The 27,989-nt window shown below is 44.4% G+C and overlaps 1 protein-coding gene across 1 annotated transcript; it reads left to right on the top strand.

The window, feature by feature from the left end:
- On the top strand, positions 1 to 27,989 carry IGFN1 (immunoglobulin like and fibronectin type III domain containing 1). Its single transcript, XM_075173964.1, has 29 exons — positions 1 to 19; positions 529 to 651; positions 3,370 to 3,509; positions 3,765 to 3,864; positions 4,716 to 4,763; positions 5,341 to 5,386; positions 6,128 to 6,302; positions 6,913 to 7,026; positions 8,060 to 8,231; positions 8,851 to 9,123; positions 10,441 to 11,087; positions 11,166 to 11,490; positions 12,256 to 13,686; positions 13,897 to 14,121; positions 14,404 to 14,718; positions 14,920 to 15,255; positions 15,310 to 15,705; positions 16,009 to 16,731; positions 18,014 to 18,138; positions 18,942 to 19,083; positions 19,600 to 19,896; positions 20,516 to 20,815; positions 21,742 to 21,915; positions 22,846 to 22,974; positions 23,457 to 23,759; positions 25,045 to 25,133; positions 26,088 to 26,283; positions 26,882 to 27,181; positions 27,649 to 27,989. Exons 1-29 carry the CDS (start codon positions 1 to 3, stop codon positions 27,987 to 27,989), a joined length of 8,004 nt encoding a protein of 2,667 aa, XP_075030065.1.

The raw sequence follows: 27,989 nt of genomic DNA, 5'->3' as shown, positions 1-27,989 counted from the left end.
ATGACAAGCCATCAGGCAGGTGAGAGAACAGACATAGCTATGAAAACTATCTGGGGTACCCCTGAGAATAAGCCCAACTTGCTTTTATTGTTTAGCAATTAGGTATCTGTCTCTCACCACCACAAGGAGAGACACCAGTAACTGGCCCATCAGGTTCTGCTGACCTTTGCAATAGTGTCTTTCTCATGCCAGATTTTGAAGTTTTATTTGGAACAATAACTAATGTAAAGCATTCTCTATCAAAATCATCGCTAGACCTGTAGGCTGTTATGGGCCTGGATTGCAATCTTGATTTTCCCACTTGGGCCTTAGCTTTGCAATAAGTCAGCACAAAATCACAGACCTTAATGCTCCAGCCTTTGGACACGCTTACCGCTTGTAGTAGTAGAATGGATGGATCCTTTATAGTCCAGGAGGAGCTGAGCAGGAACTCTTACTGTTCTACAGAGAGGCAATGCAGACTGAGAGATTGTTTCTAAAGGACAAACATGTTATCTTAATTGAATTTATGTTTCCTTGCCTTTCTAGTAAAATCCTTCAAGAAATCTTCTGTCCCAGGAGTTGTTATCACCCAGTTTGTGGATGATATTCCACAAGGATGCAGTACACCTGACTTTGAGCAGAAACCTGTCACTCTGACATTGCAGGAAGGTGAGATTCTTGAAAAACAGTCAAAGCCACAGACCTGGAGGCTTGACTCCACGTCTCATCTACATGAAACAATTATCGTTATTAAATCAAGCTGGTTTCTAAAAAGATTTGACTAGACCAGAAAAAAGTGTTGTGTGGTCAAAGCCTTTGTTGTACTGATGAAAATTTCATTAGTACTGATAGAGGTCTCCTGAGTTTTCACTAGTGTATGCAAGATCAAGATTTGGCTCCTAATGTATACAACAAATCCTGTGAATTCTGCAGGAAGCTCTCAAAGTAAGTATTTTGCAGCAAAAGATTAAGCACATTGAAAAAGTGTTTTTTCCTATTGAACTAATTTGTATCGTGAGTGTTCAACCCTAAAATTAACTGCTTTTTAAAGTAAGATACACTGACTGCAGATGTTATTTAGGTTATACTTCTCCTTCAAGAAGCAATATGAAAGCTTGCATAGACTACAGAGAAGGCAGCTAACGAGCTGAGACCTAAAACCAATGAGAAGCCTCCAGTAATCTCTCTGCACTTGCAGAGAGTCTTTTTTTTTTTTTGGAGTGGGGTAGCCTGAAGAGATCGTGTAGCTCCTCTTCCTTCAGAAGACTGAACCGTTTCTAGCACCCTGGATTTCAGTGTTGTCACACCCGTCTGTTGATTTTCACGAGCCATGGAGATTTTATGAAGGAGCACAGTGGCCTCTAGTGGTGCATCCCTCCTCCTCCTCCACCTTCCTTCCACCTCCAAGTTTCAGGCATGAACCAAGGCAGTGGTCAGTCACCCTGTCTAAATTTTCCAAGTTGTTTCATTTACAGTAGGTTCCTCGTAGTTCATATACAAAATGTTAGGGCATTCAGGTTGGTCACTGTGTAAAATGAATTCAGTGTCTATGCAGATGCACGATGAGTGTCTTTAATTATATCATCATCGCCCCATTGCATTCAGTGCATGGATTAGCTGATACTCCTAGCTGTGGAGTTGTGTCCTGTGACAGATGGAAAGTATGGGAAATTGCAGCCAGAATGGCTAAAATTTGACAAAGATATAATCAATTGGAAACAGGCTTTAATAATAGATAGTACTGCAATCTCAGAAAAAGCTGGAAGATGCCTTTTGCTAAGAATCTGTTGGCTACAGATTTAGGGACATGGTTTAGTGGGCATGGTAGTGTTGTGTTGACGGTTGGACTCGATGATCTTAGAGGTCTTTTCCAACCTTAATGATTCTATGATTCTATGATTCTACATGGTAGGAACTTGCTGCATCAAATAAGTTTTTGGTGGTGACTGCAGAAGGGTGTGGGAAATATTGCAAGACTTTCTGGGGAGAATTTTTAACAGTATTGGTCACCTGAAGACCAAAACTATTGCAAAAGAAAAGTAGTAATCCTTTCCACCCTGAGCTACATCCATGGATAACTCATCTCCATTTCTATTCCCCTATGACACTCCCACTTCCCTACACATGAGTCACTTCTCTGATGTGTTGTTTCATAGTGTTTCCTATGTCTTTGAAGCCTTTTAGAAGAAAAGTAAAAGGTTTGTACTAGGCAGTGGTAAAGCTGTTGGAGATTTCTGTGGGCAGCTGCAGTATACTGACGTTCTTAGGGGACCAGAGGTGAAGGAGAGAGCTCACAGGTAAACCCCATCCTCTTCTCCCTTCCTTGACTCCTCGATTAGCAGAGCCTGGTGTGTTTGGAGTGCAAGGTGGTGCCGAGACAAGGCTAGCAGACAAGGAAGGTATTACAGAAAGATGACATGTAGGGAGTACATGGGGAAACACCCTACCCTGCATGGGTCCTCTCAGTTGTGGTACAGTGTTTTCTGTTAAGAACGTGTTTTCTTAAGTGTGCAGAGAGAGTATCTTCTTGTTTCCACCTCCTAATGAATCCAAATTTATCCAAATGAAAAAGAGACCAGGAGCTGCAACTATTCACAGATGAACTTTACTGATATCTAGAGACAGGGGACTCCAGCACAGGAGTCCTGTGTTATTTAACATCCTGCCCAGCATGGTCGCAACAAAGGGAATAGTCTGAAAGAATGCAGAAGCAATGGGAACTTGTAGGGGAATATGTGTGTGATGAGAATGGATTTGGGCATTTCATGTTGCCAGAAGCAAGTCTAGGCTGAACTTGCTATAGCACTGTTGATTTCAGAGATGATCAGAGGATGTTAGCAGTCACGTCTGGCAGGTTAACACCACATTTCAAAGGCCTTTTTATGATTGAACACAGGCAAACCCTGACGTTAGTGACATGGGGAAAGGTAGCCCAGCCTGGACTTGAGCTAATAACTGCTTACTCTTTGGCCCTGCCCAAATATTGAGGGAGTTCAAAATCAGACCAAGATACCAAAAAATTGCTCTCTTGGGTACGTAATTTCTCTATCCACATAGCTGTGCAATAAAAACACAGGCAGAGACCATATGTGTCAGCGGTGAATTTTAAAGTTAGTTTTCAACTAATCTCTTTGAAAGCCAGTGAGTTAGAGTGGAGATTATGGCAAATGTGTTGCAGGAATTCGGGCATTTAATGCAACTTAAACTGGTAATTTAGGCACCTTTTACAGAGAAAACAAAAAGGTGTAATTATTTTCGAAGAATGTTTCTGCCTAAAACAGCAGAGGTGACTCACTCTGGGGATCACTCTATTGATAAGGGACCTGACATGAGAGTCCTCATGGTCAAGCCTGTCTTAAATAACTAATCTCTTGCCTCTTTTCAAAGGTAAAAATGCCATTTTCAGAGCGGTGGTCAAAGGTGTCCCAACCCCTGACGTGAAATGGACGCGTATGCTAGGAGGAATGGATGATTCTGCCAAATACGAAACATTCTTCAATAACGCTACAAATGAATTCATTCTTCAGGTAAAGATCAAATATTTCAGACAGGACTCATGGAACAGAGAGAGCAATGTAAAGGAAAAACCTGCAGTGGGCTGATCTAGATGTCACCAGATCTGAGATAACACAAAGATAAGCAAACAAAGCTTTTTAGTGTCATTCTGGGAACAGAAGAAAGATCTGAGATGTCATTGGGTAGCTGTTTTGTTAGAAGCTGAAGGTGTGTGAATTGAACCACAGCACATCGCTGTGAGCTCTTACTATGTTCTTCTTTTTAAGATAAACAAACTCACTAAAGCTGACAGTGATTTGTATCGTTGCTTTGCTGTGAATGAATATGGGGAAGCTGCATGCTCTGTTGGCCTCAGGATCATACAAGGTAGGATTGACAGGTTGTGTGCTCCAAAGGTCCTGTGGTCCCAAGTAGTTGCTTTGGGATGGGTGCCCAGAGCATTATCTAAGTATCCTTGGTGTGAAGGTCTGTTTTTCTACTCACTGAGGACTGGAGGTCTTCTGTGACTCCCCCCTGCTTTGGTGGTTCCATGACAGTATGAGCTTTAAGGCAAGGGAGAAGAAAGTGGTATTGTGGTCAGTGCACTGGACCATAATCAGAAGCTCTGGATTTAGTGCTGAATTGGCTCAATCCTTTCTTTATGATGTTGGACGAATCAGTCTTTTGGGAGGGATCCATCTCACTTCACTTCAGATGTCTATGATGTCTACCTGACCTAGTCCCCTGGTTCCCTTTATAGTCAGTTGAGAGAAATGGGCACTTTGTGGGTAAAATATAACTGATCTATCCTTGGAATCTATTTGAGCAGGAGGTGGACTATGTTGGAAGCATCCATTTCACCTGTGTGCCTGTAAAGTAAGTTTAGAAGGCAACTATCGGCATTTGGCCAGATAATCCTTGCACCTTGGCTCCCCATCTCTAAAACAAGATGTTAATATTTCCTGCCATTGCTTAAACCGTAAGCTTCATAGGGCAGAAACAGTCTCCTCCACTGTGTAGAGTATCCAGAGTCGATTGCAATAGAAATGTTGCATTTATAGATGGAGATTACTAGGAGTCAATGTCAGATTGACAAGCAAATCCAAACTAGGATCTGCTCTTGCCTTGGTAACAGATACAGAGATTTTATAGTTCATTGGTTTACTGGTGTTAGTCCAAGTGTTATCTTGTTCATCTTATGGCTTGTTTTTCCTCTGTTTTCTCTTATAAACTATCAGTTGGCTTTAAAAGGAAACCGAAATATGTTCCTGTTAATCCTGCTGATGGTAAGTTAGAGTTAGATAATTTTTTTTTTTTTGGGGGGGAGGGGGGGGCATAGTTAATACTCCTTTTTATTACTGCATTATTACTGCCTCAAACTTGTAAAGAATAAAGTAAGAGAAGGGTTAATGAATCTCTAATATTGTCATCTCTTTGTGCTTGCTATTTACCCTTGGGTAAAGTGACAATCTTAGACATGGCCTTGAGCTATTCTAATTAATGATTCTGGAATCATCTGGAAAAGGATTTTGTGATGTCAAATACAGCTGGATCAAACATGTTAACACGGCTGGAAAATAGTGGGTTTCTAGAATGTCCTCTCTAGAAAGAGAGGAAAGCCCCCTAGGAAGCGATGAACTTTAATGTCACTCAAAGGACATGAGTGTGGCAGAGAAAACTGGCTCTAAGTTTCATGACAGTTTTTTTGTAAAGTGTGAAAACATCACCAGAGGTAAACAGTGTAGTCGAATGGCCTATTGTCAGTGGCTATTTTGCATTATCTTCTTTTGGGGGGGATGTATTTTACAGTGTTGGGTATCTGAATGTTTGTTGTTTCCCCCTTCTTCCCCCCCACTTTAATAGACTTAAAGAAGAAGCTTCAGGAGTTCAGGAAGCTGCTGAGGAAGCGGTAAGGCTCCGTAATGAAGGCCATTATTACACTTCGTAAGTGTTTCTTGATAGAAACATAGCTTCATAGATCTTCAAGGCAACACTTCTTGTTTCCAAAGTTGTTGCGAGACTCAATACGGAGAGACATAACAGAACAGTGTGCCACGGTGAGGCTGAGGTAAACACACGGTACCAACCTCATTTTGAGGTGTATGTTCCTTTGCACCACAAGAATTTGACTTAAAAGATCTGTTTCTCTGCTTTCCTGTTTTTAGCTCACAAGTAACTTCCTGGCTAAACGACAAGTCTTAATGTAATGATCTTTCTGGCTAATCAGGGAGTGAGCCCTGGCTCCCAGGCCAACTGCACAGACTGCCATGTCCATGTTGCTGAAATCTCCAAAGGTTACCTAATGGGAATGATCTCTGGCCTGTGCAAAATCCTGAACTGTGCTGAGAAATTACTCGGGAGAGTGCAAGTTGGCCTGGGCCAAACTGTGCCAGTGACTCTGTTGATAATTTAACAGTGTTAATTTAACAGTGTGGACAACTGCCTTACAGTCTTGCCCCATATGGCCCAGGCCAAGACTGTTCCCTGGCAGCATTTAATTTGTAGTGTAGATGCAGAAAACCTGTTCTGGAAGAGTCCCATTCTTTCTTGTCTACATTTACAGAGAGAGGTGAAAGAGGATTAAGTATAGAAAAACAAGACATCTTGTTGTCTGTCAAAATGTCTAGACTTTTTTTCCCCGGGTTCTAAGGGCCCCAGCAGCAAGACCAAAACCCTTGGACAAAGAAGCAATCTGGCAACTGTTGCTGCATGCAGATAAGAGAGATTATGAGAAAATCTGTATGAAATATGGAATTGTTGACTTCCGTGGGATGCTGAAAAAGCTGCAGGAGGTGAAGAAGGAGACAGAGAGTGAACAAGGAGAGGTAAAATAAACTGAAACCACTGAAAGCACTGATTTTTAACAAACTGCAGAGTCCTACAGTTCCTCAACAGCTTCTGAAAACAGACTAAACCTTCCTAAATTGCTTTGTAGATGAAAATTTTATTGTATGACAGAAAATGATTTATGACAATGTTTTAAAGAAGTCCTAATTCTACAGTCATGCAGATAAAAATGCTATTGATTTTTTTGAAGTTCACTTCATAAATTTTAGGAGATACTGACCTTAGGGTAATCCTTTTATTAAACCACATGACTGAATTCTGTATTCAGTTGCCCCTGATGAGAATTTGGACCCCAAACTGAAAAATTACACGCCTGAGAGTCAAAATTGGCCTTCACATATAGGGGCACGTAGAAACCTGGACGGATAGAGGTTGCATAGTGTATGAATCACCAGGAGGTAGCATGTAAAATACAATTTGCCTACAGGAGGAAACTGGAAACTTACAGGTGCTTCTTCTATACACATAAAGTTAGAGGTAGCTCTTTGCTATGCAGATAAAAAGTGGATTTCACATTAGTTCAACAACTTAAGAACTTCTGTCATGGCAGCCTTATAATTTACTAGGTTCTTGTATCTTTCTTTGCAGTTAATAAACAGTATCAAAAACTTTGAACATATCAAAGTCAACAAGGAGGGAAAAGCTACGTTCAGTCTGGAGATGGACCTGAAAAACAGTAACAGCAAAGTTTATCTGCTTAAGGTGAGGGGGCGAGATGAGTGGCTAGCTCATAGCAGCCACTGAAGTCTTCTACATAGAATGCTTCATCTGCTGGGCAGTGGCTGAGAGCAAATAAGCTTCTTAAATTTGTCTGTCCATTGCAGAATCCGTGATTGTTTAGGGAGAACTGTTGGTGTGAGGGTCCAGGTAGTGTTTGGTGGTGAATATCCCTCGGGATTTGTAGATCCAAGTACAGAGGAAACAGTTAGTTACTGACATCCTTTTGACTTCAAGAGCTCTTCCGGTAAGAGGAAATTTTAAGAGTGTCTTTCAGGCTGCAGAAATTCTGCAGTCTCATATAAGAAAAACAGACCCATTTTATTCACTTTCTCAAGTCTGTTATTCCACTATAATTCACTTCTGTGAAAGAATATCTCAAGGAAGTAAAACATCCCATCTAGTTCTGTAGTTATCCTGCTGTGATCCCCAGGTGATCAGTGCTGTGGATGTTTTTCTGGAAGATACATTTCAGTCAAACTGTGGTTAGTGGCTTTAATACACGGGAAATCGGAATTCATTAAAAAGGAGGTCAGATTAACTCTATGAACTTCTGAATCAAATGCATGACATGAAGTCTATGCAGCCACCACGTGGAGGAAGTAACCCAAGTGTATTACAGATAGGAAAGTGGGGAACTCGCCTGCTTATCCATCTATGAGGATGCTAAAATCTAAGCAAAGAAAGTACTTTGTCTTCGAAGTTACAATGACTGTGTATTAGTTAAGCTTCAAAAGCTTATGTGAGCTAGCAAAGTACTGTTGTTTTGCCTAGTTTGAGACTCTGGTGCTCTGTTCTGTGCAGGACTTACTGCACACACTATTTCCTGTGTGTAACATAAGCAATGAGCCCTGTCCACTTACAGCGGTCCACTATAAGTAGTTGTAGAGTGTAGACTTCTTTGTTGTTACTTATTTATATCATAAAGCTATCGTAGTACAAATTTGGCCTGATTTGTTTGAAATGCCTTGCACTAGTTGTGCGTTGCGTTTAAGAGTATATTCTTTCTCTTCCTTAGGATGGTGAGAGGCTCAGATACGGAACGGGAGATGAATACAGAAAGCACTGCCTGAGGCGAATTGGAAAAAGGTATAATTTCACCATCAACGACGTGCAGCCAGAAGATGCAGGCTTGTATCAAGTCAGAGTGGAGGATGTACCTGTTTTCTCAACTGAACTGGATGCTGAATGTAAGGAATTGAGTTAGTTGTATGTGATGTGCAACGGTAACAAGAAATTATTTTTTGCTGAAAAATTTTACCTAGGAGCATATGCAAAGCTCAGCAGTAAAACCTGATAACTACAGAAGACTGGTTTTGTGTTGCCAAATAAGGGCTCCTTATATGACACAGGTGAAAAAGAGCAGGAGGATGATTATGTGATATGGGTGTTGCATTTGTAGTCCAAAGGACTAGGTTCAAGTACCAGTTTGGCTCCAAGTTCTGGATGACAGTGAGCAAATTCCTTAACTTACCCCATGCTATAGTTTCCTTTTGTAAGCTCAGAATAGTAACTACCAACTCGATACAAGTATCATGCTGCTGAAATACACTAATGACTACAAATTATCAGCACATCGCAGCGATGTGTGGTATAAATGTCTCAAAAGATAATAAAGACAAAAATCTACTTTTCTGCTTTTCTGTCCTGTAGAATTGGGCACAGGAGCACATCTCAGTTTTTCCTTTTTCTTCTTAAGCCAATGCTTGCAGGTTCGTGTTTTTCTTCCTCCAGCTGCAACAAGTTTTTCTTGGAAGACAGAAATAGCTCTCTGTTCCCTTTCTATAGCTTTTGAATTTTCCATTGCAGCCATCCCTGTGAGATTTGAGCAGCCGCTCAGTGATATGCGTTGCCCCGAGGAAGAAGATGCTGTCTTTGAGTGTGTTCTGCGCGCACCCTGCTACGATGCTGTGTGGCTACACAAAACCCACCTCCTCGAGGCAAGTGAGAAGCACCAGATCTCCGTAACACCTGATGGTCTGACCCACCAGCTGATTATCAAAAACCTTGTGCCCTCTGACAATGGCATGTACACACTCGACACTGGACTCTGCTCCTCAAATGCCTGGCTTATTGTAGAGTGTAAGTGACACTGTACTATTCCCATGGTGTTGGCTTGAGGTGTGTTAACAAAATACTATGCCTCTCACTGCTTGATTGCTCAATGGGATGATTTTATCCTGAGAAATGAATTGCGGAGCCTCTGGTTCCTAAATTATATTTGGAAAACTGAAGGTCTGGTTAGACCCTCTTTCCTCTTCAGATGAGACAAATTTTTCCCTTTTTATTAGTCCTGACAAATCCTATTGGCTTATTTACTCTACAGCTACTATGAAGTAGCGTGTTCTCCCTCAGTTATCGAAAAATACTCAATATCTCAACATGTTTTTGTGACAAAACTGTCACTGAACACAATACAGCATACAGGGGATCAAGGAGCTTTCAAGGGCATCTTGCTAGTTAGTATTTTTCTTTCCAAATTAGAGGTTAAACAGGTTAGAAGAAGCTCAGAGGAAGCTGGGAAGATGGGAAACACTCCTTCCAGTGCAAGCAGATTAATAGTTAGCTGGCTCATATTTTTTGCTTCTGAAAGGTAGTTGCTTTGGTTTCTTTCGAGATCGTGCTGCAGCAAAAGGTGGTCTCTCTCATAAAGGCTTTTTGATGACCTTTCAGAAACAGCGCAGGTTGCGTATGACATACAAAGAAACTGCCCACTGAGTTCATTGAGCTGTTAATGCTCTACAGAAATGATATCTAGCCTGGAAATCAAAACAGTGTGTGACCTGCTAGCTCCACTGTTTATCTCAGGAAAGGCTGAATTTTGGATTAATACAAAGCTGTTCACAGAACTGGAATCTTTAGTCTTCAGGCTGGCCATCTCTAAAATGCCAGGATGCCAAATGTGCAAGCTGCTTCAGTAGCAATGAGATCCTAATTCAAGGGTGGGAACTGATGGCCACTCTGTGCGTGGGATATTCTGTAACTCTGCTAGGGCTGGAGGGAGAAGGCAGAATGAACTAATGAGTCCCAAATACAATCTCAGCCCCTCTAATTTAGACCTATCACGCCGGAAATTTGCCTTGTTTTTCTGCTTTTTTTGGTTTTGTTTTTTTTAATAAGCGTGTTTCTACTAAAAATAATTGTCTTTTTAGCTAAGAAATGTAAAATTATGTCTGAATATGACACTGAAAAAATTCAGGATTTGAACTGAATTTAAATTTATTTAAATATATTAAATATGTTATGGTTCTGTGTCCTAGAATGAAATTATAACAAATGCTAACACATTTTCTTTGGTTGTTCATGCAGTACATGACCTATTAATTGTCTGTTCTTTTTTTTTCTCTGTTTTCCTGTAAATTGTATCTCCTCCAATCAAACAATGCATCTTCAATACAGATGCCAAAGGAAAGAGGAGACAAAGTGAAGGAGGTGAAAGAGAGAAATCTGAGTGGCTGAAAGAAACATTGCCAGATAAAGAAAGGGCTAAGAAACTTCGACGCAGAGAATATGTTGGTGATGAAGATCATCTTATGGACACTGGTGTGGAAAAAGATGGCTGGTACAGAAATGGTCAAGGCGGCAATGAAGGCCACTCCATTGATGTTGATGGAAGCCATAGTTTTCTGGGAAAAGACAGGCTACGTAGAGCCCACAGAAATGGAAGGATGGGGTTTGGGCAGTTTTCTGGGGCAGACCTAGATGGAGACTCAATGTCAAATGATGGTGGTAGCTTTGGATTAAAAGGCTTAGGAGGCAAAAGTGTATTAAGACCTTTCCGCGGCAAGGATTCTATGACAGGAAGAGGAGATACTGGTGATGAATTAGGAGAAGCAGGTGAATGGTATTCTGTGGATGGCAGAGATGATGGAATGCTGGATGCTGTTAACATTGACATGGATGATGGAGAAGATGTGGGCTCTCAGCATGACAAGGATGGTAAATTAGGTGATACTAGTTACAGAGCTGGCTTTGGGGGTGTTAGGAGATTAGGTGCTACTGATGGAAGTTCTGTGGTAGATGGACTTGGTCGTGATTCAACCGGAGTGGGAGACGGTAAGGGTGATCTGCTCAGCAGGACTAGTCCAAGGACTGGAGACAGAAAGACTGCTGCAGGTACAGAGATTGGAGGGGGAATGAGGTCCCCCTATGGCAAGGGTGGTCTGCCAACTGTAGTTGATATGAATGGAGCAAGTATAAAGAGAGAGGGACAAATAGGGACTACCTATGGCAAGGATGGCCTGACACTTCATGCTAGCAGTCATTCAGGTCAGACAGGAAGGACTGGCTTGCTCTATGGCCCAGGTGGTCTTCCAGCTGGAGGTGGTGCAGGTTCTATAGAGGAAATGGAGGCTTTGTATGGTGCAGATGGTCTCCCAGCTGGGGCTGGTGTTGGTGGTGCTGGTGTAGCTGGTGCAGGGGGAGTTGGGTCTCCATATGGAAAGGATGGTCTCCCTGCTGGGGCTGGTTTTGGTGGTGCTGGTGTAGCAGGTGCAGGGGGAGTTGGGTCTCCATATGGAAAAGATGGTCTCCCAGCTGGGGCTGGTTTTGGTGGTGCTGGTGCAGGAGGAGTTGGGTCTCCATATGGAAAGGATGGCCTCCCAGCTGGGGCTGGTGTTGGTGGTGCTGGTGCAGGGGGAGTTTGGTCTCCATATGGAAAGGATGGTCTCCCTGCTGGGGCTGGTTTTGGTGGTGCTGGTGGTGCTGGTGCAGCGGGAGTTGGGTCTCCATATGGAAAGGATGGTCTCCCAGCTGGGGCTGGTTTTAGTGGTGCTGGTGTAGCTGGTGCAGGAGGAGTTGGGTCTCCATATGGAAAGGATGGTCTCCCTGCTGGGGCTGGTTTTGGTGGTGCTGGTGTTGCTGGTGCAGGGGGAGTTGGGTCTCCATATGGAAAGGATGGTCTCCCAGCTGGGGCTGGTTTTGGTGGTGCTGGTGCAGGGGGAGTTGGGTCTCCATATGGAAAGGATGGTCTCCCAGCTGGGGCTGGTGTTGGTGTTGCTGGTGCAGGGGGAGTTGGGTCTCCATATGGAAAGGATGGTTTCCCAGCTGGGGCTGGTTTTGGTGGTGCTGGTGCAGGGGGAGTTGGGTCTCCATATGGAAAGGATGGTCTCCCTGCTGGGGCTGGTTTTGGTGGTGCTGGTGCAGGGGGAGTTGGGTCTCCATATGGAAAGGATGGTCTCCCAGCTGGGGCTGGTTTTGGTGGTGCTGGTACAGGGGGGTTTGGGTCTCCATATGGAAAGGATGGCCTCCCAGCTGGGGCTGGTGTTGGTGGTGCTGGTGGTGCTGGTGCAGGGGGAGTTGGGTCTCCCTATGGAAAGGATGGTCTCCCAGCTGGGGCTGGTGTTGGTGGTGCTGGTGCAGGTGGTGCAGGAGGAGTTGGGTCTCCATATGGAAAGGATGGTCTCCCTGCTGGGGCTGGTGTTGGTGGTGCTGGTGGTGCTGGTGCAGGGGGAGTTGGGTCTCCCTATGGAAAGGATGGTCTCCCAGCTGGGGCTGGTTTTGGTGGTGCTGGTGTAGCGGGTGCAGGGGGAGTTGGGTCTCCATATGGAAAGGATGGCCTCCCAGCTGGGGCTGGTTTTGGTGCTGCTGGTGCAGGTGGTGCAGGGGGAGTTGGGTCTCCATATGGAAAGGATGGTCTCCCAGCTGGGGCTGGTGTGGGTGGTGCTGGTGTAGCTGGTGCAGGGGGAGTTGGGTCTCCATATGGAAAGGATGGTCTCCCAGCTGGGGCTGGTTTTGGTGGTGCTGGTGGTGCTGTTGCAGGGGGAGTTGGGTCTCCATATGGAAAGGATGGTCTCCCTGCTGGGGCTGGTGTTGGTGGTGCTGGTGCAGGGGGTGTTGGGTCTCCCTATGGAAAGGATGGTCTCCCTGCTGGGGCTGGTTTTGGTGGTGCTGGTGTAGCTGGTGCAGGGGGAGTTGGGTCTCCATATGGAAAGGATGGTCTCCCAGCTGGGGCTGGTTTTGGTGTTGCTGGTGCAGGGGGAGTTGGGTCTCCATATGGAAAGGATGGCCTCCCAGCTGGGGCTGGTGTTGGTGGTGCTGGTGCAGGTGGTGAAGGGGGAGTTGGGTCTCCATATGGAAAGGATGGTCTCCCAGCTGGAGCCGGTGTTGGTGGTGCTGGTGTAGCTGGTGCAGGGGGAGTTGGGTCTCCATATGGAAAGCATGGTCTCCCAGCTGGGGCTGGTGTTGGTGGTGCTGGTGTAGCTGGTGCAGGGGGAGTTGGGTCTCCATATGGAAAGGATGGCCTCCCAGCTGGGGCTGGTTTTGGTGGTGCTGGTGTAGCTGGTGCAGGAGGAGTTGGGTCTCCATATGGAAAGGATGGTCTCCCAGCTGGGGCTGGTTTTGGTGGTGCTGGTGCAGGAGGAGTTGGGTCTCCATATGGAAAGGATGGTCTTCCAGCTGGGGCTGGTGTTGGTGGTGCTGGTGCAGGTGGTGCAGGGGGAGTTGGGTCTCCATGTGGAAAGGATGGTCTTCCAGCTGGGGCTGGTGTTGGTGTTGCTGGTGCAGGGGGAGTTGGGTCTCCATATGGAAAGGATGGTCTCCCTGCTGGGGCTGGTGTTGGTGGTGCTGGTGCAGCTGGTGCAGGGGGTGTTGGGTCTCCATATGGAAATGATGGTCTTCCAGCTGGGGCTGGTGTTGGTGGTGCTGGTGTAGCTGGTGCAGGGGGAGTTGGGTCTCCATATGGAAAGGATGGTCTTCCAGCTGGGGACACTTTTGGTGTAGCTGGTGCAGGGGCAGTTGGGTCTCCATATGGAAAAGATGGTCTCCCTGCTGGAGCTGGCATTGGTGGGCCTGCAGTTGGTGGTTTTGGTGGTGTTGGATCTCCCTATGGAAAGGATGGTCTCTCACGTGGAGCAGGTGTAGTTGGTGCAGGGGGAGTTGGGTCTCCCTATGGAAAGGATGGTTTTCCAGCTGGAGCCGGTGTTGCTGGTGCTGGTGTAGCGGGTGCAGGAGGAGTTGGCTCTCCCTATGGAAAGGATGGTCTTCCAGCTGGGGCTGGTTTTGGTGGTGCTGGTGTAGCTGGTGTAGGTGGAGTTGGGTCTCCATATGGAAAGGATGGTCTCCCTGCTGGAGCTGGCATTGGTGGGCCTGCAGTTGGTGGTTTTGGTGGTGTTGGATCTCCCTATGGAAAGGATGGTCTCTCACGTGGAGCAGGTGTAGTTGGTGCAGGGGGAGTTGGGTCTCCCTATGGAAAGGATGGTTTTCCAGCTGGAGCCGGTGTTGCTGGTGCTGGTGTAGCGGGTGCAGGAGGAGTTGGCTCTCCCTATGGAAAGGATGGTCATCCAGCTGGGGCTGGTTTTGGTGGTGCTGGTGTAGCTGGTGTAGGTGGAGTTGGGTCTCCATATGGAAAGGATGGTCTCCCAGCTGGGGCTGGTGTTGGTGGTGCTGGTGCAGGGGGAGTTGGGTCTCCATATGGAAAGGATGGTCTCCCAGCTGGGGCTGGTGTTGGTGGTGCTGGTGCAGGTGGTGCAGGGGGAGTTGGGTCTCCATATGGAAAGGATGGTCTCCCAGCTGGGGCTGGTTTTGGTGGTGCTGGTGCAGGTGGTGCAGGGGGAGTTGGGTCTCCCTATGGAAAGGATGGCCTCCCAGCTGGAGCAGGCGTTGGTGGTGTTGGTGCTGGTGCAGGGGGAGTTGGGTCTCCATATGGAAAGGATGGTCTCCCTGCTGGGGCTGATGTTGGTGTTGCTGGTGCAGGGGGAGTTGGGTCTCCATATGGAAAAGATGGTCTCCCAGCTGGGGCTGGTGTTGGTAGTGCTGGTGCAGGTGGTGCAGGGGTAGTTGGGTCTCCATATGGAAAGGATGGTCTCCCTGCTGGGGCTGGTTTTGGTGGTGCTGGTGCAGGGGGAGTTGGGTCTCCATATGGAAAAGATGGTCTCCCAGCTGGAGCCAGTGTTGGTGGTGCTGGTGTAGCTTGTGCAGGGGGAGTTGGGTCTCCCTATGGAAAGGATGGTCTCCCAGCTGGGGCTGGTTTTGGTGGTGCTGGTGTAGCGGGTGCAGGAGGAGTTGGGTCTCCATATGGAAAGGATGGTCTCCCAGCTGGAGCCAGTGTTGGTGGTGCTGGTGTTGCTGGTGCAGGGGGAGTTGGGTCTCCATATGGAAAGCATGGTCTCCCAGCTGGGGCTGGTTTTGGTGGTGCTGGTGTAGCAGGTGCAGGGGGAGTTGGGTCTCCATATGGAAAGGATGGTCTCCCAGCTGGGGCTGGTTTTGGTGGTGCTGGTGTAGCAGGTGCAGGGGGAGTTGGGTCTCCATATGGAAAGGATGGTCTCCCAGCTGGGGCTGGTTTTGGTGGTGCTGGTGTAGCAGGTGCAGGGGGAGTTGGGTCTCCATATGGAAAGGATGGTCTTCCAGCTGGGGCTGGTGTTGGTGGTGCTGGTGCAGGTGGTGCAGGGGGAGTTGGGTATCCATATGGAAAGGATGGTCTTCTAGCTGGGGCTGGTGTTGGTGTTGCTGGTGCAGGGGGAGTTGGGTCTCCATATGGAAAGGATGGTCTCCCAGCTGGGGCTGGTGTTGGTGGTGCTGGTGCAGGTGGTGCAGGGGGTGTTGGGTCTCTATATGGAAATGATGGTATTCCAGCTGGGGCTGGTGTTGGTGGTGCTGGTGTAGCTGGTGCAGGGGGAGTTGGGTCTCCATATGGAAAGAATGGTCTCCCAGCTGGGGCCGGTTTTGGTGTAGCTGGTGCAGGGGGAGTTGGGTCTCCCTATGGAAAGGATGGTCTCCCAGCTGGAGCCAGTGTTGGTGGTGCTGGTGTAGGTGGTGCAGGGGGAATTGGTTCTCACTATGGAAAAGATGGTCTTCCAGTGGGAATAGGAACTGGGACTGGTACAGGTGTAGAGTGTTTTGGTGGGTTTGGGTCTCCATATGGAAAGCATTGTCTCCCAGCCGGGACTGGGGCTGGTGCTGGTGTAGATGGTGCAAGTGGTGTTGCTTCTTTCTATGGAAAGGATGGTCTCCCGACTGGGGCTGTGGCAGGAGCTGCTCATTTTCCTTTTGGAGGTGAAGAAGTAATGGGATCTCGCCATGGCAGGGATGCTATGCTGAGCAGAGCTCAAGGATATATAGGTGGAGCAGGAGGAGATGGCTTTTCCTCAGAAGGCGATGGTGTCGGTGGCTCTGCAATATGGAGTGCTGGGTCTCCCTATGGCAAGGACAGTGGGTCTGCTGGAACCAGGTCTGGTGTGGGTGGTGTTGGCAGGTTGGGAGGAGATGAAAGGGAGTTACGTTCAGTCCGTGGTAAAGAAGGTGGTGTAGGTGCAGCTGGACGAGGTGGTGAATATGGGCTGGATTCACATCCTGGCAAATCTTCTACGGGAGGTGAAACTGGAAAGGGCACTGCCAGTGGTTTCAGAGGATCAGGGAACAAAGGTTCATCTCATGACAGAGATTCACTTTCAGGTCAAGGAGATGCCAGGGGTGAGGGCAGAGATTTAGGACAGTTAGGCTCCCTTTATGGCAAAAATTCTGTCTTTGGAGGGTCAGGGAGTAAATCCCATAACAGATCTGTTGATGGGAGGAATTCAGGTGGTTTTGGTCAAGGTTCATTGGATTATGGTCAGATGTCAGATCTTTATGGTGGACCTCCTTCAATAAACCAGAGAAAACAGGAACCCGGCCTTGATATTAAAGCAAATGATTTATTGAAGAATACGGAAAGTATGGGAAAAAGAAGACGTTATTGCCTAGATGATGTGAAAGGTATGTGTTTAATTGATGACTTCTGTATTGCTGCTCTTTGCATTTTGATACTCACATTCCTAATCCTGGAGAGAAGGTGAATCTTATGGTTTACACAAATGTAGCTACATGTAGAAATTTGGTTATACAGAGATCCGTTCCTAATTCTACCACTGATTTGCTGTTTGACCTTATACAATTCGCTCAGATCAAACTTCCTGAAAAGTCTAAATGATCTTTGTTTACAATATCTAAACCAGGTATCATCTGTTCATTCAAATAAATGATTCAGATCCACATGGAACAGACTTCAGTTCACAAACATACTACTTCCCCTATAGTTTCAAGGAATATGGCCATGTTTCTTTGATATTGTTCCAATTTAAAACTTATTGTTTCACTTTATTTGTTCTAACACCTAGTGCATAGACCTGTGTTTTTCCAAGGTCTGGGAACAAATCTGCGCCTGCTTATATTGGATTAATATGCACGTTGGGCCTAATGTAAAGAGCTCTTTTCTCTTGTTACGTCAGAAATAATGTGGTGTTGCATATAGTGAAAGGAGAGTAATGTGTATGCAGCCATTTGACTAAGACCAGTGGCCACACTAGCAAGATGATAAAGTGAAAATTGTAGAAATGAGAAACTTCGTATGTATAACCAAAGGGGAATACTCATCTAATGGAGTTGCTGACAAGTTAGAAATTGTCAAGGCAACCAAAACATAAATATAAATAAGAAAAATCAACAAAATTGGAGTTAATGGGGAAGGAGATGGGGTGTTTATTAGAGAGGGAATGAGGATGTTAATGGAGAGGAACTTGGGAAGGGAAGAGGAATACAGGGGATGGAGAATAGTGTGACTTGGGGCTGTTTAGGGGGAACTGGTTGGGCAGCCCTGTATCTGGTCGATGCAGAGGAAAAGAATGATGAAGTAGTGTATCCATATCCTGGAGTAGCTTATTTTTTCCCACTGGCTGTAGAGGGAGCCAAGACAATTAGCGTAGATTAAAATAGCAAGTCTGTAGATGGATAATGTGATTTGTGATTAATCCGTTGCCCGTTAGGTTGATGTTAGAACTAGATTGTATGCAGGCCAGCTGGCGTGTCCCTTCAGTGCAAAGAGTTTATGCCAGCTGGCCCGCAGTGTTGTGGTACAAAAGCCCGTCATGACTACAGTATGTATTTTGTAAAAGGCTCCCTTTTCTCCTCATGTGCACATGCCTTTTCATCTATGCATTTCTCTCTCTCAGTGTTAGACAGAGTTAGCATCTTTTCAACATTTTCTTTTCTGAATGTTCAGCACCACGCTGTCATGTCAACAAACAGTTACTTGATGTCAGAGTCCTGAAAGGGGAACCAGCTGAGCTGTCTTGCACTGTCAGTAAAGATGATGTGACAGGAACCTGGTTTAAAGATGGATTAAAGGTAGGTGTCCTCTAGCTACTGTTTTCTTCGGTTAGCAATGCAGTGCTCTCTGGCTCTATCTCTTATCAAGTGTCATGACAAGGTGTCCTTCCCTCTGCCAGTCTTACTGTAGTCTGAGTATGGCCCTCGAAGGATTCTGCAGGAGCCTGTTGATAATAAAATTCCCAATAGAAACCCAGCAAGATTTCTCCCCCTTCCTCCTGCAAGATATTTCCATTCTTGCTGACAACAGGAGGCTTTGTGTTTTCCATTCTTTTTCATGGGTGGAGATGGTGTGGGTCTCTTCCTTGCAAAGCAATCCTTTTTCTTTTCCTTGGTGAATGAGAGAAATATGCAAAAAGCGAGGGAGAATGTTCAAAGGATCCTTCAGGCAGGCATAACACGAAGAGTACTCTTTCAGATTAGTGCTTAAGGTCAGGCATAGACATCATATTCTATGTTCCAAAACAACACTGAGGAGTAATTCCAATTGTTGGATCCAGATGATGCTGTAGGAGTTCTGAGGTGTCATACTCAAGCATGGGCCAAAGTTTTTGTCATTAAGAATAGAAAGAGAGAGCTTGGAGATTTTACTAAACTTTATTTTAACAGACTTTGAATCAAGTCTTTGTGGGGAGTATGTTGACAATGCTTACATGCAACATTACCAGATGAGTAATCCCAGAATATTATTGTAATTAAACATGCCTGTCATTCATAAGTCTTTTCAATTACATTCAAATTTGTGTCTGTCCAGTTTAAGTTTGGATTGCTCTTTTTTTTCTTTTTTTTTTAAGAATGGGTCTTTGTGCTTTACCTTGTAGTTAACAAGCATGGATGGAATCTCTTTTGAAAAGGAAGGTCTAGTCCATAAACTAATTATTAACAAAGTGGAAGATATTCATGCTGGGAAATACAGATTTGAAGGTGGAGATATAAAAACTGAAGCTTCAATTTTTGTTGAAGGTGAGTCTATTCAAACTACCAATGCAGCATGATAGCCTTGATGTGCTTGAAACGTAATACGTTTTCTCAGAGACCTATAGTTTGTTATTGAGACAACTTTATTATAAAGAATTACCGTGTAAATGGGAGATAGTTTTTGTACAGGTTGGTGCATTTTGTATTTACAAATTTAACTAGGGAGCTTTCCTGAATAACTTCTATTATTACCTCAAAGATTTTGGGGTGCACATAACACTTTATCAGACCAGATTCTTCATTCTTGTATTTAGTGTATTGCCTATGAGAAATTTGCTCAGTGAAAAGTACAGTATGATACCACAAATACTTTGTGATAATTATCCTGTAGCAAAGTACATGTATGTATGTGAAGCACTGAGCGTGCAACTAAAGATGAAGGTCCAGATGTTGTGAACTTCTAAGCGTTATTGGCAGCATCATGAGGGAAGCCCTTCCCTCCGAGGTGAGCCTTATCCTCTTTGAATTGCAGTTTTTAATGACCTTGTATCATCTGCTTAGATCCTCCACAGGTTGACAAAGTTCTCTTCAAAAACTTAACAAGTGTTCCTACTGTGGCCAAGGCAGGGCAGAAAGTAAAGATCAAGATCCCTTTTGAGGGCCGGCTGCCAGTCAGAGCAACGTGGCTAAAGGACAGAATGGAGCTAGTAGATGACACAAGGATTCGTGTTGATAAAACAGACACCTTTACCATGCTGTCCATCTCCAGCAGTGAGAGAAAGGACTGTGGGGATTACAAAGTCAGGCTGAAGAATGACAGTGGGGTCCTGGAGATGAACTTAAAGCTTGTGGTAATAGGTAAGAGCCCCGTAACATCCACTGTGGCTTTCATTGTAAAGCTTAGGCAGGGAACCCATTAACACTGGTGACAATCGTATTTACAATACTGGGTATTCCAAGATGAACAAGACTATGTAATTTTCCACTAAATCGGGGTACAGGCAAAGATTGCTGACACGTTTCTTGCCTTTTAGTACAAGGTGACACAAATCTAGTTTGGTTTTGCATGGCCTCAGCAGCTGAGTTTTGAATGTTGGGCGACTGTGAGAGATGGGACTATGCGCAACAGGCAAATCTAAAATAGATTATCAAGGCGAAATTCAGCCCTACCATAAACGTCTGTGCTCTTTTGGAAGACCAGAAATGCTGTCCTCCTTTATAAGCAAGCTGAATTGGTCTAATGCTTGTGAGAACAATTAGCCCAGGGAGCAAGGGCCTGGCTTCCCCCACACCGAAAGTTAGAAGAGTGGAAGTTTTGAAGAGGCGATTCAAGCGCCTAGCCCTTCTGCAGCTATACATGTATTCCATCAGAAACTGAGTCTCCTAGCTGGTGAGCAAGAGACAGTGTCTGCTCCAAACCCAGGAGCATGTCTGGGTCTGGAGCCAACTCATAGTCTCTCTGTGTTCATCTTTTCAGACAAACCACAGCCACCTGCAGGACCCATCAAAATTGTAGAAAGCTCTGCAAATGACATCACCATTCAGTGGAAGCCCCCAAAGGATGATGGAGGCAAACCACTGCAAAGCTACATTGTCGAGAGACAGCAGGTAGGCAAGAACGACTGGGTGACTTTGGGAGAAACCCCCAGGAGCTGTACCACCTTCACTACTAACAAAGTGGAACAAGACATGAGCTACTACTTCAGGGTGAGAGCTGTGAATGCCGAGGGAACTAGTGACGCACTGGAATCAGATGAAGTGAAGGCTGTCAGTAAAGGTAAGGAAGAACTTTTCATAATTGTGTTTGACAACTCTCTGGGAAATTCATTATCAAAGCTGACATCAAAGAAAACTCACTGCATTTTGGATGTTGCTACAGATCTAAACTTGAATCACAGCTGTGAAGTCTTCACACAAATCTGTGGAGATTGCACGTCAAGACTAGAAGTTTATTGTAGGCTTTGGTGATGTTGAGTGAGATGGCGTTACGTTCTCAGTTATGCTCCATTCTGAATTGGGAAGCAAGTTTCAAGGGGTAAATGCAATATGCATCAAGATCAGAGAAAATTTTCCCCGGGGTCACTACAAAGGGAACATGTAAGGCCTTTTCTTAACTCCATAGGCAAAGGAGCGTCTCCAGATGTGTGACATTTTTCAGTATGACCACTTCATTCCCCTGATTTCCAAACAACTAATTCTATTCTTTGTCCTTCAATGAATTTAAATACTAGAACAGTTTTGCCATGAGCATGAATGTCGTACTAGAGAGAAAGCAATGCTCTCTTCTATTTCTAATTTTCTTCTTTCTACATGCTCCTTCTCATGATTGTGAGACGACCTGTATTTTGAGTGCAGAGGGATAAGAAAATCCATTCTGTTTCCAGTTGCTCTCATTAAAAGCAAGAATAACGCTGACTTTTCCTACCATGTAAGAATGTACATGCTTAACTCCACAGACTGACAGTAGAATTGTCAGTTGTGATGATAGCAGGTCATTCATGAAAACAAAATTCAGGAACAGAGGTCCACGCTGGATCCTGTTTGTCTGGGGAATAGGATACACAGCTTCAGGTCTCAGTCAGGTTTTCAAAACGCATCCATATGAATACCTTGGGGAAACTGGAAGAAGAAATGACACAGAACACTTTCTTATCTTGCAATAAAAATCTACCTGCTAATAATGAAACATTAATCTCTTTCTAGCTTCACCTGGTGCCCCAGATCCCCCTGAGATTGTCAGTGCCAGCAGAGACACCATCACAATATCCTGGAAAGCACCTCGTAAAACTGGCAGTTCCCGAATTGTGGGATACATCATTCAAAAACGCAAGAAGGGTGCCACGACCTGGCTGCCCGTCAACAATGTGCCTGTAGCGGGTAGGTAGCTTAAATCCTGGAACAGACTGGAAGACTTGGAAAAAGACAAAAAGGTCAGCTGGGTTCAGGAGGTAACGTGCTGATCTTTGTGGAGTTGCTGCCTTCTAATTCCTTGCTTTCTGCTTAGGATCTTATACCTTTTCACATCAGTGTTTTCCCCCTTGAATTCTTGAGCTGCTGACTGTCCCCATCACAACCATATTACCCCTGTTTGAAGTTTTACCTTCTTATCTTTCACAGCTCTAGTGTACGCATTTTTGCACAAGTCAGGTTTTTTCACAAGTAAGGTTACACAGCTGTGCCATAGCAAAGCCAAGCCTTGGTTTTATATACAGCTGTAATGCCTGGGAGGAGGATTATGATTTTTTCTAGATTGTGTGCAAGCATACGGCTGGAGAAGAATGCAGAGAAGCTCACTGCTTCATCCTGGGACATAGCTCCTCTATAGATAAACTGATGTCTGCAATTTCTGGAACTAAAGTCTTCACTTCACATGCAGAACTACTGTCCTTAGTCCTCACACTAGGAACTTGGCAGACAAGAATTTATAAATGCAAGGAAGATAAAGAAACCCAAGTGATGTGTATGAGCTCCAAAATGTGTTTTGACTATAGCTATCAATTATCTATCAGTTGCAGGCTAGGACTTCTTATCTAGTATAGAAGAGTTTAGGATTATCCCATGAGGAGAAGCAGTATTTATCTTTTCTCTAACTTAATAGCTCTCAAATACTGTTTGATTTGAAAGGGAGTACAATGAGCATGTCCTGGAAGTATGCACAAGGATGCGAAGGGCAGGGGAATCGTCGACAGGTCCTGAGAATTATCCCGTCCACAGTTCTACATGGAGTAAAGTACAACGTTGTTGTCTCACCCTTTCCTGCTTGGGGAGCAGCTCACCTGAGCCAACATGCTCCTTTTCTTTCTGCAGACAAGAAGCTGAAAATGACCAATCTCAAGAAAGGTCTGCAGTACGAATTTCGTGTGGCAGCTGTCAATGCTGCTGGCGTAGGAGATGCCAGTGAGCCGTCACAGCCTGTCTTTGCACGGGATTCCACGAGTAAGTTCATTGCCCCCCATCCTTCTGGCTTGGGGGTACGTAAAGCTGGGGACGTAGACTGGTGATGTTAGTGGAGAGGTGATGTTTTTAAATGCTTTGTAAAAGTATGTGAAGACAAAGATCAAGTAATTGGGGAACGTTTCATGGCTGAGAATCCGCTATCAGCGTGAGGAAGGAATGGAAGGATTTCCTGTGGGATGTCTAAGTCAAGATATGGCAGACTCCCGGTGTGGGAGTTACGTGCAGTGTGGAGAAGTATTCGGGATGGGTTGCAGACTGTTTCAGGAGTGTTGCAGATTGTACTGCATGGCTGGCCAGAGCAGGCACCTGGATCCAGCTTTGAAGAACTGGGGCAAGGTGGAGGCAAGACAGCAGGGTGGATATCTAGTGCACTTCAAGAGTTTTGGGGAATCTCGGGAAGTAACCGCAAAGAGGGGACAGAAATCCTAGAAAAATACTTTAAATAAAATTTCTCTTTTCAGAATCTCCAGGTCAAGTGCAGGACCTTAAAGTGAGCAGCAGTGACAGCACTAGTGTCACCTTGACATGGAAGAGACCTGAAGAAAAAGATGGGAGTGATGTGAAAGGCTATGAGGTGGAGATGCGGTCTTCTAACAACCTCAACTGGACCAAATGCAATACTCTTCCCATAGAGATGACCACTTACACAGTTAAAGGCCTCCAAGCCAAGGAGATATACTTTCTGCGTGTGAGAGCCCTCAATGACAGTGGCCCAGGAGAAGCTGCAGAGCTTGAAGCTTGCATCGAAGCTGCTCCCCCTGTAGGTAGGTCAAAGTGGGCTGCTCTCAGAATGAACGAGGTCATTCTGTAGGTAACAGGATGCAGGCAAGATCTGTAGGTCACTGTGACAAGCTTCTTTCAGGTCCCAGACTGTAGCAGAAGGACAAGTACTACATTGCTCCGCTAGAGTATGGTCTTATTTGGTCACCTCATCAGGAAATTCTGAAGATTTAACTGATAATAAATATGCAATGCACAGTGTTCATCTCATGTTAAAGACTCATGATAAAAGAACCCCCAAACCTGTATTTTCTCCTCGGATTTACATTTTGCCCCCTGTGTGGAGCTATACCACAGTCATGATCACATACTTTATGCCTATCCATGCTCTCTTAAGGGAAAAATAGAGTTTTCAGTCTATTTTTATATAGTCTTGTGGAATTAAACATTTTATTTCATTCTCTTAAATTGCAATTGTTATGTTGGTTTTTGTAAAGTTTATTTTCCTTTTTAATTTTCTAGTTTGAAAGTTTTCACCATTTTCACTTTTTCATCTTTATTTATAATCTGTAGCTTTGTTTTTTTCCCTGCTGTTTGGGAACGTTGCAGAAATACAGAAGTAAGAGATAATTCTGTGAGGGATTCATCTTCCTAACTTGGATCCTAAGTGAAAATGTCTACTTTTGGCTTATGCCTGGAGACTCCTTTTATAATCAATCAGTAAATAGATAAATATAAGTCCATCTGGGAAGCAGTTTTTTCAGTTTTAAACTGGAAACGCTAAATACAATTTAGCACTATTGTATTCGGCATTTTTAGAAAAATGCCAAATACAATAGTATATTATATTGACGAAAAGAGAAAAGAGAGAAAAAATATTTTATATACTAAAAATGGTTATTTTTAATAAACTCAGGCCGATTTCCTGAGGATGTTCTGTGCTCTGTATTGCACATATATTTCATAATTGCAATTTCCTTTTCCCCAGATGTCATTTTACACAAAAGATCATCTATGTGATGGGGTAAAGTGTGTCAAGGAGCCAATTTCTCCATGACTGAGACATCACATGTATACAAACATTGTTGTGAATGTATTTTTACATCATTTCCCTTGTTTAGTCATAGTGATAAATAAATAAGTAGTAATAAAATTTGAAAGGTATAAACTCTAGTTCTGAATCAAGGAGCTTTTTTTCCACAGTACCACTATGAGTTTATCAACTGCAGACTAGCTGTTGGAAAGGCTTTAGGGGTATCGAACACATGCATATGAGTTTGTCAGCCAGTGACTCTGTAATAATGTACAACTTTTTATTGTCTTTCCCAGTTTCTCCCAGGTTACTGATAGATGACACAGTGAAAAACTTCCTGGTTATAAAAGCAGGAAATACCATCCGACTAAATATTCCCTTTGAAGTAAGTATTCAAATGCGTTTGTAAGAATTCCCCATCTGTTTTTATGTTGTAGTCAATAGCAGGCATGAAAACTGAGCTACTGTTTTCTTGGCATGGAATGTTGTTTACAAGACACTAGGCAAATCCTTTAACCTGCCTGTGCTGTGTATACTTTTGGCATGAGGAAAAACATGAGCAAGAATTCAGCTGTCACTCTTGGCCTTAGTGTTTTATGAGATTATGATCATCCATTAACCTCTGCAAATAAGGCGCAATGCTGTCCATCCAACCCTATCAATATTATCAACATCTGCTACTAATCTGTCATACTTAGATTTTAAAAATCGGTTGATTTCCCTCTGAGTCCCTCGGAAGGCCTTGGGGTGGCATGGCTAGCAACATCCTCCTGACCGTGTTTGTCTTACTAAGCAGCAGGACTTAAGCTGTGTGACTTGAGAAATAGGCATGCACCGATAGAACCTGTGTGCTTTGACGTAAGCTTGGAACAACACAGGTAAAGTCTGGGATATCAAGAAGAGGTTGATGAAGGCAAAGTGTGCATATTTGCTGGTCTTTCTCCTAATCTCCTGGAGAATAGAGACCAAAGATGGCACAATGGAAGTAAAGAATTCGAGGATGTTTTTTCTTTCCAAAACGAGCAGATCTTTTTAAACGTAGAAAATATTAACTACTAATGTAATCTGTTGTTCTTGATCTAGCACACCTTGTTTGATATAGTTAACCTGAACACCTTACTACAATAACGTTCTTAAAAGACACAGAGAAAGAGAAGAGTTACAAAGAAACTTCAGAGCAGCCCTTTATCCAGAGGTCTTAGATCCATCTTGGATCCATATTTCTAAATATTACTTTACTATGTCACGTAGGTATACATTTGGGACAAGATAATGAAACTAAAGATGTAAAGATGCAATCTGGAGTCAAAACAAGTGGGCTATAACTCATTCTTTACAGGCGTCTCCAGATCCAGTGGTGACCTGGTTAAAGGATAGGCTTCCTCTTCCAAACCGGGCTACAGTAAACACCAAAGATGGTACCACCCAGCTGCTGATTGGAGCAGCTGAGTTCACTGACAGCGGCGTCTACACCATTGAGCTCCAGAACGGGTTAGGGAAAAAAGAGACATTCAGCTTCCAAGTTCAAGTTACAGGTAACTCACTCACTACTGTATATACATACAGATTTACTGCGAATAGGCAATAGGCAACGAACTGAGTTCAGCACGGTGAGCTCTGATGCAGTTAAGCCATGCAGGCACAGGGAGAGCTAGAGTGCAATTTTCCATGAGATTCAGTCTGGCCACTCTGTGATATCACTTGGCCGTGTCTGCAGGACAGAGCAATCTACTGATTAAAATTGCACCCGTCTTCCGGAGTGACTTTGCTTAAAAGGCAAGGTCACACAGATCGATAGTGCAAACCACAGGAGAGCAGTTCATGCTCTTTGTAACAGTCTGAGGTTAGTCAGCAGCAGGCTGTAGGACTTTTAGTCATAGCTACAACTCCTCTATATGCTGTCTCCCTAAGAGGTGAAAAAGTTTAGCTGTACCAGCCCTCATCTCCTCCTATAAGGGAAGGAGGCCCAGCAATGCAGACATAATGCAGCAGAAGTTCAATTAATAGCAAATGAGCTCGTGGAGAAGGAATCAAATTTTTGTCCCTTCTAATGACCAGGATGTTTACTCAGCCCCAGACATAGAATGGACTCAAAGTTTTTAGGGTTCTGTACTGTGCCACTTTCCCTGACAGATATTCCACAACCGCCTGGACCTATTAAATTGGAAAAGAATGTGCCAAATACAGTGACAGTAACCTGGGAGCCATCAACATCTGAGAAATGGGAAAGTGATCTCTACTACACAGTCCTGAAACGTGAATCACAGAAGGGCTTGTGGCACGTGGTGGGTGACCTGATCTACACCAACAAGTTCACATTCACCAGACTGATCCCAGGCCGGGACTACTACTTTAGGGTTGTGGCAAAAAATAACTTGGGAGCCAGCGGTCCATCTGAAACTGTGCAGCCTTGGAGAATTGAAAAATCTAAAGGTGAAACAGCTTTTACAAATAGCTATCTGTGTGTTGTCATGCTCTGTTTCTTTTATTGTTTCTAACACACCATCCTGAAATGGGTCTCTCCTCCTGTGAACATTTAGTTATCCAGAACAAGAATGCATTGAGATACCTTAAGAAATTCCAGTTTGGCAGAGGCGGCTTGTCCTTTCTGCATGGACATTGTGCAGATAGATCCTTTATTTCTAGCTATTATATCGTGCAATTCGCCACAAAATTAACTCCCAGCAAAATCTAAGGCTTAAGTTTTGCAGAAACCAAAGTTTCTGACTTCAAAGTTAAATTCTGGCTAATTTGAGAAGAAACAGATTACAGTCCATAGGTGCATGGGATCTCTGACAACCAAGTGTCATGATTGAAAACCAGTCCTTTAAACCCTGACTTCTATTGCTGTGAAGCAGTATCTCAGTGTGTGTTTGTATGTTGCTGGTTTTTTTTTACAGCTGAATGTCAAGTCAAACCACAGAAATACAGGGGAGTTAATCAAAACCAGCCCCCGAGATTCCTCGTACCATTGAAGCCTCATGTGGTGACTACTGGGAGCGAGTGCCGCATGAGCTGTGCAGTTGGAGGCCATCCGCCTCCAAAGGTCACATGGTACAAAGACAGTAGCGACATCTCCAATGATCCTACCTATTTTTGCACAAACGACCTTGGTATCTGCTCCCTGGTTGTCCTAGGTGTCACAAAACATGATGAAGGAGAATATATGGTAGAAGCCACCAATGAATTGGGTCGTGCATCCAGCAAAGCCTTCCTCACTATTAAAGGTAACAATCTTTAA

The sequence above is a fragment of the Calonectris borealis genome, chromosome 26 (genome assembly GCF_964195595.1).
Source record: "Calonectris borealis chromosome 26, bCalBor7.hap1.2, whole genome shotgun sequence".
Taxonomy (NCBI): domain Eukaryota; kingdom Metazoa; phylum Chordata; class Aves; order Procellariiformes; family Procellariidae; genus Calonectris; species Calonectris borealis.
This window is presented reverse-complemented; position numbering and strand designations above follow the sequence as displayed.